This window comes from Gadus morhua, chromosome 6, assembly GCF_902167405.1.
Source record: "Gadus morhua chromosome 6, gadMor3.0, whole genome shotgun sequence".
NCBI classification, from domain to species: domain Eukaryota; kingdom Metazoa; phylum Chordata; class Actinopteri; order Gadiformes; family Gadidae; genus Gadus; species Gadus morhua.
In genome coordinates this window covers 15291823-15305060 of record NC_044053.1, presented here as the reverse complement: position 1 = coordinate 15305060, position 13238 = coordinate 15291823, and the positions used below count along the sequence as shown (strand labels likewise).

Here is a 13238-nt window from a genome sequence, read left to right as displayed (position 1 = left end):
GGAAGTGCAGCAGTGCACTTTCAGAATACATTTGAACGCTACTTTTTGTTTCACACCGGCATTAATTTCGCCACAATGCTATCACCAAGCACCACCTGTAAGTCTGCAGCACCGGCAGCAACAAACAATTCATTGGTTACTTAACGCTCTCATACTGTGAGACATCTCTCCAATGGTATTTTATTCTGCACCAATGCCTATGCCCTGTTTGGTTCATTGGTTACTTAACGCTCTCATACCGTGAGACATCTCTCCAATGGTATTTTATTCTGCAACAAGGCCTATGCCCTATTTACCATAGTCAGTGTAAAGCACCGCATCATTAAACGCGGTGTGCGTGTGTGCTTTTGTGTCATTTTGGAGATACTGAGCATCGAATTGTGTACTGATCCAGATATTTTCCTTGAAATCGTAATCGTTTTTTTGTATAATGTAAAGAGTTTTGTAGTTTATAGTGTGATTTCAAGTTTATAATCTGATGTTAAGTGTTTAAGGAGTTTAACTTATTCTGTTTTACAGGTTGTTTCTACAACTGGTCCTTATTGGCATTTTCCCATTATACTTTACGCTTGAAAGTGTGTCTTTAACTGATGCGCTTCTATTATACCTTCATTACCCTTTTTAATTAGGCTTATCGGAATGAACAAATAATAATTAATCCAGCTGTTGTTTACTCTGGCCATATATATCCTGCTTGGCGATGCGTCTCATACACACGAACGCATAGTTTATTGTATTTTTATAAGTGTACATTCCCACAATATGAGATACGACCCTAACCCTTGCTCCAAACAGACACAATGGCTGACATCCCCGCAGCCCAAGTGGGGGGCGGGTCGGGCTCACTTCGGCCCTACCTCGAGGATGGTCCGTCTGTGGCGCAGCGCGGCACAGTTTGGCCCATTAAAACTGGTATTGTAAACGCAATTCAGCGAGGTACGGTATGGCACGGCAATAAGTGCTAATGGTAAAATAAAATCACTGACTAATACGACCTTACAACCAAAGCGGAGTCAAAAGCAGGCTCACTTAACACGGTACAGAGAAGTGGTTAGTTTTAGTTTTTATTTGAAACTAAAACAACCCCCCTCCCCAAAAAAAAATACACCGCCATCTGGAGAGCCACACTTTGGTTTTGATCTCTTCGATTAAATTACTGGGACCCATTTTGATCACTAAATCTGTCTATTATCGCTCTGCGGCATCAACTGAGGAAGAGCGATAGACGTCATTGAAGCCGCGCAGAGCTTGCGCTGCCGCTGAAGGGATGTCTCTGAGGCGCTGCGCAAGCTTCTGAGAAACCAGGGAGCGTCCAAATGGCCTCTCAATGCAGAGAACGTCTGTCGTGATCGTAGGTGCACACACTTCTCAGAATCACTGAGAGAAGGGTTGCCTAAGAAAGCAGTAGTATGGTGGATACAACATTCAGAGAAACTGATTTGATTCCAAGTAACGAGGTGAAACGGTTATTGCTGTGAAAACAGATAATGAGGAGGTGAACTAGAATGTCCAGGGTGGCTGGGCAGTGGAGTATAATGACGAAGCTAAAGGGCTTAGGATGTCCCTTCTAGCTTAGGGCAAGTTATGCTATGGTAGGCACATTTCTAGTATTCAAATACTGCTAACCGAAAACACCAGCCATGCTACAGTATATACTGTAGAAACCATTATATATATATATATATAGATAAAATGCTTACATTAATGCCAAGAACATGTGATTTACACACATAGTGCGCTTGCAATCGCTATGTGTTATAAAATAATAATAAAAGTTTTATTGTTATACCATTGTATGAGTGTTACTGTTGGAATGCACCAGTGCCCTAATGGAATCAATGATCACACATAAACCTCCCTGCGCTTATCTGCACTGTTTACATGCACATCAGCACCATTCAAACGTACATGGGCACCATGCACGCTCATTCAGGCACTTCAACAAAGTGCACCTCACACACACCTCAGCACCACTGCTGGAAGATATCATAGTGGTATCACTGAAATTGGTTCTTTGAATGTTGCAAGAGGCTGCAGGCTGCGTGTGGGAGGCGATGGTGATTACAGTTCGATTATAAGAAAACGTGAAAATGGCAGACCACAGTCAAATGTATTGTAATGACTAAAATGTTATATAGTCATGTTTTGTAGTGAGTAATGTATCATAGAGTTATATGGAATATACTGAGTAATGTAAGATAGAGTAATATGACATAGTGGGTTATGTATTATAGTTTATTATAGAGGGATACATGAAATGTAATGACTATTATCTATTATGAGCAGGAAGGGGATAGTTGTGGATGTAAAGATCACTTTCCTTAAGGGACTTTCCACAGACTGCCTGGCAAGGTCAGGTGCAATATAAATGTGGTTAAAGTTTTGTTTGACACACACAGACACACACACACTTCTGAAAGGAAGCTGGGTTGCGCATATATTTGCATGCGTATCGCAGCATTCATAGCATGCAGAGTATGCTGAGTACATGTGTTTTTTGCAGGGCAAAAGAGAACTATGTGAACAAAGACAAGATCTGCCATGCACATTTTGTCCACTTGACTCCTAACCACTTCACTTGCTCTGGAGATGGCTCCCTTCTCTCTGTGTGTCCGAGTAAAACACAAACACGCACAAACATAATAATAATAATTATAAATATAAAAATTAAGTCTACAATTTCAAAGCAGGGTCCAGGGTCCTACATGTTGCCAAGCTGATGCTTTGGTGTTCAGTACAGATTCCCTCTGCTTTGCAGTCATTTTAGTTCTATGACATGACATCAGAACACATTTAGGCGTGACCGGGACAACGAATGGAATCACAGAGAGCCTACAGACGGCGAGGGAAAGTCCACCAATTCAAAACAATCCCAAAAGCAATTTGTTCCAATGACGAACAGAACAGCTGTGCTTTCTCACTAATCCAAGCTAAATCAGGTAATCAGCTTCCTTGAAAGCTATGGAAAAAATAATAATATGGGCTGCCACCATTAAGGTTTCTCTTGGCTCTGCGCACAGAAATCTGTGATGAAGAAGATCAGCAATCTCTTGTAGGCATTTGACACTCTTTGAAAAGTCGGATGAAAAAGACCCAAGTCGTGTTTGCCGCTACCGCACAACTTTGAAACCAAGTGGAGCTGTGGCCTCTGTTCCGAGGCCTTGGCTATATTTAAAATCCAAATACCTCGCTGTAAGGTTGGAGTCTGAGGTTGCTTTGACCAACATTGACTTAAATTACCACCATGCCAAGGCATTTAATAATGGATAACCGGAGGATAAAATGTCCACATTTCCAGCCTTTATTTATATTTACAGGGCACTCCCTCTGGTTTAAACACTAAAGACACATCTTTGAGTATTTACTTCTTTCCATCAGAATCCTTTGCTAAACTACAATATATTTGTGACACAGGGGCATCTCGTTGTGTGTCCTTGATTATTTTCAGGTCCCCGGCATCTAAAAAATCAATCGGGTTGTCAGTTCCAGTGAAAATAAACCACATCTATCAGTAAAAATTCACACGAAAGGTTGCAAATGCAAGTTCAGAGATAAGTTGGTGACATTTGTGGCCACATTTTATCTTTTTATAGTCATATCTGTACAAATATACAAACACAGTCACACAATCAGTATAGTGTAGTAGAGGCTGATAAATCATCAAGATTTTAAGTGAAACCATACAATCACGTTTTCTGTTTCCATAACAGAGGTGCCACATGTGCTCAGATGAGCTATGCAAATACATAAAACTGTACATTGCTGCATATTTTTTTCATAATGCAGAGCGACGGCTGGGCCCATGTGTTCCGAGCCTCAGTTGTGGTATGCAGCTAGGGCCAAATTAACGCTGCATGTTGCCATTGGAGAGACTCAAGTACACCAAATAACGCAGAACAGATGGATCACAGGGGTTTGGTTGTGGAAAAGAGGTTATATTTTCCACTGATGTTGCAAACTCTCCGTTGTCAGTGAGCGAAGGACGCGATAGAATGAACGGAACACGATCTATTGCCTGTGAGTCTGAATATTCATGAAGAAATATGAGTATTGGACTTTAAACTAAAGAACGCTATTCAGTTGGCTAAATGAGGCACATTTACACATTCTTCAAGCAAGCTTCAAGTTACTAGTGATGATTTCCCTTACGTTTCAGGTTTCTTTAAAGTGTCTGGGTAGGTTTCAAGGTATCCCTGACACTTAAAAGAAAAAAGAAGAAACCACGTTGGATTAGTCAGAATCCAAGGAGGAACGTCAACATACTCCGAAAAGCCAGGCCAACCATGAATCCCACATGAAGTACATCCACCCACATCAAGAGGATTCGGCCGAGCGAGGAGCAAGATATGCACAGATCTCAGGGGAGATAGAGACACAGACACACACAAAGAGAGAGGGAGACCGAAATAGACTTGTTAAACTCTGTCTACAGTCTTAGGTCTGTGCACCTTTCTGCCTCAAACCGCTCCTTGCCTCTCTTTCTTTTATCCTTTGACATAGCTCTGATCGCTCAAAAAGTCGCAAAAATGTTTTGCATCAACATGTTGTATACGATGCATGCACAGCCACTTTCCTTTCGTTTGAGGAGCGTTTAATTGTGCAAGGCTAGCCAAAGCACATCAACACTAACCAACGTTCACCTGGCATTATTGTTTAGAAAACAATGTTGCTGCCCGACACTGGCCTTCAATGTCAAAGCAAACAGGGGGGGCGGCCTTATGCTGGCTTTGTTTGGTTCCTTGTAAAACAGAAAAGCTAGCCTAATGACAGATATAAGCAATACTGTGGGATCTCTCTGAGAGAGAGAGAGAGAGAGAGAGAGAGAGAGAGAGAGAGAGAGAGAGAGAGAGAGAGAGAGAGAGAGAGAGAGAGAGAGAGAGAGAGAGTCTGAAAAGGGAAGTGAGAAATTATTGAAACCAATTTAAGAAAAAGGAAAACTAGAGATAATGGAACAAACAAGTGTGATTATCTTGTAGCCTACAGCCGCAGCCTGTTGAAGCCCACACTCTAACCAGGACTTTCCTGGCATAATTCACAGAGGTAGAAAGACAGAGTAGGAAAGAGAACGAGAGAGTGACTGAGCATGTAAGTGAGCAAGTGACGGAGTATGTGAGCGTGTGAGTAAAAATGCAATGGTGGTGCAAAATAAGTATATATTTACCATTGTCTAGACAAACTGAACAATAACGTCACATACCAAGCCATTTTATGTTGACCTGCAGCCAAACATGCCAAGATCAGTTTAACTACACACAGTTATGTCTATATGCATGTTATCCAAACATGGTAAACAAAAATGCCTTTTCAAACATGTCTGATAAGATCGCAAATCCTTGCAATGGAGTGGAAAAGTGAAACAATTCATGATATAGAGCTATAGTTTAAATGGAGTCAAGGTATTAGGGGTGTAACAATACAACATACATGTATTCGTATTGAACCGAATCGGTACAGACGTCACGGTTCGGTGCATGGATTTACACAGAGAATACACGGTATACATTGAATAAAACTGCTGTGCAAATGAATTAATGTAATGCAGAACTAATGTTAGATACACGAGTTCTTCAGGGACAACTAAACTGCACTCCTGATTTGCGCCTAGGTGGCCGAGCGTGTTATGGTGCATAACACGTCGGGTTCTCTGACGTCTCTGGTATTTCCAAAATGAGATCCGAAGTGGGGATTACCTCAGCCATGGTTGAGAAGGAAATGTGGGAAAAGAACTTCGGCTTTGACTCCCTCAAGTACATGAACCGCGACATGGAGGAGAAAGGGATTAGCCCGCTGCCCGCTTCCGAGGCACCAGGCGCTGCGGGGCTCCGGCGGGAGACAATCCCTTTCTCCCCAATGTCGCGCTTCAGTCTACTTCCGATTGTTGTGGAATTGGAAGAACAAGAGACGTCGGAGAGCCCGACGCAGTCCTTTGAGATTCATAATATATCATCTGGAGGCGCACACAGCTTTTGGCTGTGATAATATATATTGTATGATCTAGATATCCATTGCAGTGTTTCCCCTACCATTGTTCAGGCCTGGCGGGCCGCCAGGCCAACGAGCGCCCCCGCCAGGCCAACAACAGGCCAAAAAAAATAAAAATGAAAAAAAATAAATAAGCGGTGTCGCGCGTGCGCAGATTATGCCCCATCATAACGGACAATCTGACAGCATTAAGTTATATCATCATTAGCATGGCAATGTCACACTAAATTTGTACCGCTGCCAAATTTGTACCGTGCGCGTCATCAATACGTAATCCATTCCAAACCTGCCCGGCAACAGATGATCAGATGATTAGAACCTTTCGAATGACGTGAAAGGATCACGAACATTCGCGAACCAGAATATCTAGCGATCCGTTATCTGTATTGTGCTATTTCGTCCTTGACCTGCTTTAAACACTCAGTTTACTTGCTAAATTTGATTAAACAATGAAATACAATACAAATATAAAGTAAAAACAAGTGTTATCTAGCGATCCGTTTTCTGTATTATGTTATTTCGTCTTTGGCAACATGAGCGCAAATGTTTTTTGAAACCCGCTTTAAACACTCAGTTTACTAGCTAAATTTGATTAAAAAATGAAATACAATACAAATATAAAGTTAAAACAAGTGTTATCTAGCGATCCGTTAACTGTACTATGTTATTTCGTCTTTGGCAACATGAGCGCAAATATTTTTTGAAACCTGCCCGGCAACGGACGACGCGATCATCTGTTGCAGGCAGGTTTGGAATGGATTACATATGGATGACGCGCCCGGTACAAATTTGGCAGCCGGTACAAATTTAGTGTGACAGCACCACCAAAAATTGTATTGTAAATACAATGAGTTTATTGTTAATAACGTGTTTATTGAATCATTATCAACTTGTGATGGCTAAGCAAGTGTTTTACATGAAAGTAACCAACAAATACTCTAGCATCCCGTGAAAAATGTATAACAAATCACACTATCAGCTCTTACCACCGGGCATAAAAAAAATTCTAGGGGAAACACTGCATTGTATAATATGATATTATTTAGATACAGAGCTCCAGGAGTCCCGCTGGAGCACCCGGAGTGTTCTAGAATATTTCCAGAACACGGCCAAAAGCTGTGTGCGCCTCTCCATTGCGTTACATCCACCGTAAACACGAGCGCATGGTACCGTGGCCGCAAGCTGCTCAGAGCCACACCCCCACCCTCCACCTTGACTAGCCTCTAAAAATATATTTTTGTGGAAAGCTCATTGGGGTACTGGCTCATAGTGGCTGTTATTCTGGTTACTTTGCACTTTCATAAATAAGACATGCTGCATTTTCAGTTTTTTAACTGATTGTCTTATTTTGTTTACAAGTTACGGATGGAGTCTAGAGATAATATGGGGTACTAATTGTTTACTGTTTACATCTTAGATTACACAGCTGTGTAATCTAGCTCAGGGGAGAGACTGTATGACACAAGGTGGTACAACATGAGACATGCACAATAAAAAAGAATTGCCTTCTGTATTTTTGTTTTTTCTTTTCCCTTCATTGTCCTGAACTCGTACCGAACCGTGATGTCTGAAGGTATGTCACTATGTACATATAAATATACAAAGCGATATATCATCAAATTCGGCATGACTTTACAATGCTATGTCCAATAATTAAAACCGTAATAACTCATTTATGTTGTGTGTAAGCCAAGCATCCGGGGGTCAGAACACTGCAAAATGTAGCTGGATTAGGCCTAAATGCTAGCTGGACTATATTCCAGGCCTATTCCAGCTCACTTTTGCTGTGTTCTGACTTTTGAGTGGCCTCTAGGCCCTAGATGACCAGATCCACTCAAAACACAAGGAACTTGGCATTGAGTTAAAGGGGACATATTATGAAAACAACTCTTTTCCTGGGATTTGGGTCTCTGGAGCTCCCACACGCATACAAACTTTGAAAAAAGTCTTTACATGATTATTTGAGTGAGATATGCTTTTCTGAAAGTACCCCACCTACAGTTACCAAACAAGCCAGTCAGTTTCAGTGCCCAGTTGAATATTACCTCCCACTTCCCCACTCCCCTCCAATCAGAGCATAGCAACGATTTTGTGGACCAGCGGACGAACAGCTCCGGCGGGGGGAACTCGGCGGCAGCCCTGCAGCTCAGCTCCAGGAGTACCATCCCTTTCTCCTCCGGACTGCCGCCAAAGCTTCGGCGGCAGTCCGGAGGAGGAGACATGGAGGAGAAAGGGATTGTACTCCAGGAGATGAGCTGCCGGACTGCCGCCAAGCTACCCCCGCCGGACTGCCGAAGCTTCGGCAGTCCAGCAGTTGCGGCGGTGTACTCCGGGAGCTGAACTGCCGCCGAAGCTGGCAGGTCCGGCTGGGGTAGGTCTCGGCGGCAGTCCGGCATCTCCGGCGCGGGGAGCTCGGCGGCAAGTCCGGCAGCTCAGCTCCCGGTGTACAATCCCTTTCTCCTCCATGTCACGGTTCATGGACTTCAGAGAGTCATGGCTACAGACACCAGAAACAGCGCATTCTGAATGGACTGAAACAGAGAGGAATAGCGGTAGACAATATTTTTTTTCCTAAAAGCTATTTCCAGCAAACAGCTTCAAAAACATGTTTTCTGGAACTCAAATACTATGTTTACTTGTTGGGAAAACACCATAATTTGTGTCCATTAAATAATCCATGTTATTTGATCCCTGTATTTGCTTCAACACATCACAACGAAACTACTATTCAATTCAATACTAGTTCTAATGTAATCATCAAGAGAATAGCAAAGAGAGTGCACAAAAGTGAGAGAGCATGCACAAGATAGAGTCATTTCATGAGAAAGATGCACAATATAGAGAGAATGAGAGATAGAGAAGGAGAGGGTGAGTACTGTATGCATAAATGTCTGCAAGCTACTCCACAGCTCTCCTGCCTTTTAAGGCGATATACTAGCCAAGACTACCCTGTCTGGATTCCCTTCCCCCACACTCAGACACACACTTATGCGCACACACATGCATGCACACACTATATAAATGAGGACATTTTGTTAGTAAAAACATTGCAATTATTAAACACAACAGACCAGATTCCAAAACTTAACACACACACAAATACACACAAACACAAAAACCCACGCACACACAGACACACAGACACAGACACAGACACACACACACACACACACACACACACACACACACACACACACACACACACACACACACACACACACACACACAAACACACACACACACACACACACACACACACACACAGCCAGGCTTGTCTCCATCATTGCCTGAACCCCACACACATTATTAAGGCAGCAGCTGGGTAAAGAGTGCAGGGCTGCTAAATATAAAACTGTGCATAGTGGCACACCAACAGTCACACACACAATTAGACATGTATAGGGCAACATTCAAAGTGGCCTCATCCAATAAAAACATACGCACACACACACACACACACACACACACACACACACACACACACACACACACACACACACACACACACACACACACACACACACACACACACACACACACACACATACCCTTTTCATAATGCCGTGCCAAAAACAAACTTGCACACACCCTGAAGAGACACAACTTGTGCTTCCAACGACCTTTGTACATGGTGTATAGGCCAGGGTAGCGTTGAGTCTGATCACTGTGAACTAGGGATGTGGGACTGATGGATATATGAGTTCTGTATGCGGGACTGTTAGATCTGTGAGTTCTGGTTCTGTGAGTTCTTTACTTCTGGATCTGTGAGTTGTGTACGTGGGACTGCTAGATCGGTGTGTTCTGGTTCTGAGAGCTCTTTACTTCTAGATCTGTGAGTTCTGTATGTGGGACTACTAGATCTGTGTGCTGGTTCTGTGAGTTCTTAACTTCTGGATCTGTGAGATCTGTATGTGGGACTGCTAGATCGAGGATCTGGGGGGACTGGGTGGGTCTGAAACACTCTTCATCTGGAGCCGCTGGGACACTAGCACAGAGTGGCTAGCACTGACCCGCTCGCACAGACTAGCGATTCACTTATTGTGTGTGATGGTGGTGCGTTGTATGAAGGGTGGAGCGATTCCAGACAGTGGAACAAAATAACACAAATAGCATTCTGCTGATTCGGAGAGGAGCTTTTCTGCTGCTGCTATCATCATCATTGCCCCCCCCCTCCCCCAACTCCTCCAGCACACACACAAATACACAAACACACACACACACACACACACACACACAAACACGGCAAAAGAGGTGCACAAGGCCGCATTACCAAAGGACAGATCTAGTGAAAAATAATGCATTCTGTTGGAGTTGTGTTATGGGGCAGTAATATTCAGTTTGCTGTCTGCTGTCGATGGTTTTTAAATGCTGAGGTTACCTCAACAAACAGGAAACTGTGTAGGAGGCACATACACAGTACATTCTGTCTCGCAGATTATCACAGCTACTTGACCACAAGTTGCCAATATGAAGAAATGTTCCAATTCACTTTTGACTGTAATTCTTTTCTGCGTATTTTATTTTGAATGTGAGTTATATTCTGGTATTAGTTTGACCCATACCTGTAACCAAACGTCTAATATGCAATTGCCAATATAGCTTAGTAAAATACATGCAAGTGACATGAAGCTTCTGTAGAAAAAATGAATAAAGGATTCAAAGATATGGTAATAATCGTTGTTCTCCCACACCGAGGCCATTTGCACCCCTTTTTGGCACTTCCCGCTCACCCGTACGGCCTACTGTATAATCAATGAGCAGAACTGAATGGTTAAAATTAAACAGTTGAGAGAAATGCGAGATTGCTTGAAGGTGGAGGGGAAGCCCCAGAGACTAAAGCAGCTGGAAACAGGAAATGTGTGTGTGTGTGTGTGTGTGTGTGTGTGTGTGTGTGTGTGTGTGTGTGTGTGTGTGTGTGTGTGTGTGTGTGTGTGTGTGTGTGTGTGTGTGTGTGTGTGTGTGTGTGTGTGACGTGTGTGTGTGTGTGTTAATTGATATTAATTTATAGGTCAACATTTCTTTCTAAGCTTTCTAAAACAGAGCCAGCCAAAACAACACAGGCATAGTGCAGAAGCCTTTGTGAATTAATTTTAAGATTGAAGAAGAGGAGTAGCATCACCAACTCAAATCAGGAAAATACCGCTTAATTAATGTTGAGAGATGTAACAAATCAATGAATGAAAGCATGAATGGACTGTATTTGGACTGATATATGACCGTCAAAGTGCTTAACAAATGTAACGCCTTACATGCACTATCAACAAACACACTCACACACAGATTGCACTGTCAACCACAGATGGGGACAACTAGCTCATCATAAGCAGCAGTTATAAGTTAGTAGGACGATCAAACCAGCAACCCTCAAGGTACCAGACAGAGCCCAGTGCTTTTGGTGTTTCGCCATTAACCTTAAAGAATGAACCAAAAAGCGTTATCTAAACCACCTCCTATGTAGTCTTTGAGGACGTGATCCATAATGTGTGTCACATAAAGGCCTCATACCTTAGGAGGATCATAAAGCTCCAGCTGGTACCGCTCCCCTCCGCCTCCGTGCGTGTCCCTGGTCCTCCTGACCAGGAGGCGGCAGCGCTGCCAGAGGGGCGAAGTGTCCGAGATGGTGTCCTCCACCAGCAGGTACCTCAGCTGACCCTCCTTACAACAGCTGCTCGCCTCCGCGCGCCTCTGCAGCCCGCCGCGTATCCAACGGAAGCGATCAAAGAACTGAGCGGCCCCCATCGACCTGCGCTGCGGGCTGCTGGGGGCCGTGGCTTCAGGGTTGGAGCCGGAGGAGGAGGAGGAGGAGGAGGAGGAGGAGGTGACTGGAGAGGAGGCTAAAAGAGGGGTCTCCTCCTCCGCCGCTGAAGACACTCCTCCCACCCTGTCGCCGTTCACGCGCGGACCGCCGGCATCGCCGTCGGCGGCGGCGCTGAGGGGGGACGCGCCGGGGTGTGGCGCCGGGGGGACGGGGCGGCTCTTGAAGAGTGCACTCACGCTCTGTTGGATGTGCCGCACCGAGAAGTGTGTGACCTCGGCGTGCGCGGGCCCAGAGCCCGTGGCGTCACAAGAGTACCGTTCGGTGGCCTGGCAGCGCTCCGTCCCAGAGATCCCCTCGCTGCTGAGGCTGCGGATCAGCGGCAAGACCCTGCTGCCGCCGCGCATCGGACCCAAGAGCGCCCCCGGGCTCCCCGACATGGGGCTGGGCGCCGAACAGCGCAGGGGCAGCTCCTGCTCCCGAATCGGCGCTTGAGCCTCAGCCTTTGGCGGGAGAACGGCGAAGAGCGAGGCGCCACTCAGCCGCCTCGCCTCCCGGTAGTCCAGGGCGTTAATGTTGTTGTTTGCCAGCCGGCAGCCAATCACGGCCTGCGGGGGGGAAGGGAAGGGAAGGCCCACCGGAGCGGGGGGGGGGCTGCTCTCGTTTGCGGCGGGGCAACCGACGGTGGGGTGGAGGGCTTCTGCTCCATCCTTGCCCACCTCGTAGCAAAAGTGCTGCTGGAAGAGTTGGGTGAACTGCTTGGAGAAGGTCTCTGGTGTGATGGCGTCCTGCGGCGGCTGCTCTCTGGCGAAGCTGCCGTAGTGTCGGGCCAGCTCCCGCGCAGTGGCTATAGCGTGCAGCTCGCAAAACTCCCTCCAGCCTCTAGGGGGAGCTGCCAGGCCCAGGCCTCCGCCTTCCCCTCCTCCCGGTGTGGCGGTGGTGGTGGTGGTGTTGGCTGGATGGACAGTGTTACCATTCATTGCAGTAACCAGACCGTCTGAGAATCACTGCGGACAGAGAGGCAAGGTGTTACAGAGGAACCAAATTTAACATAACATTAGCCGAGACAAGTATACATACGCATTCTCTCAGCATGTTTCAATAGAACTGGTAGGATATGTAGCAGTGAAAAGTGAACTTGTTTACGCAGAATATATTGCTTTCTATTGGATGTATAGTGGAATCAGTAAGTAAGACCACACAAAAGCTGGAATAGAATGTACACTGTGTCCTATATTGGTGGTATGCTGATGGTGTTACTACAACCAGATACTGAATGCCTTGCTGCTGCAGAAGATGCAAAAAGGAGATTACAATATTCTATATCAGAGAATGCTTTAGAAGCCGGCTACCACCATCACTAGTTAGCAAGAAAGTGCCTCCCCTGTGAAGATGCCATTGAATTTGGACCTGATTGAGGAAGTACGGTATGATTATTTCTCAATGGAGCACACTGCCTGCCTGCCCACCTGCATGCATCCTGTCCATGAGTTGAACATGT

General features: G+C 45.1%; 1 protein-coding gene across 2 annotated transcripts in view; it reads right to left on the bottom strand.

Moving 5' to 3' along the window:
- Positions 1-13238, bottom strand: part of sh2b3 (SH2B adaptor protein 3) — a 38220-nt gene that overhangs the window by 15191 nt on the left and 9791 nt on the right. For both annotated transcript variants that reach the window (XM_030358420.1, XM_030358422.1), the window contains exon 2: positions 11488-12744. In XM_030358420.1, coding sequence (XP_030214280.1) covers positions 11488-12717 — 1230 coding nt within the window. In that variant the 5' untranslated portion in view covers positions 12718-12744. The remainder of the gene's footprint in view (positions 1-11487; positions 12745-13238) is intronic.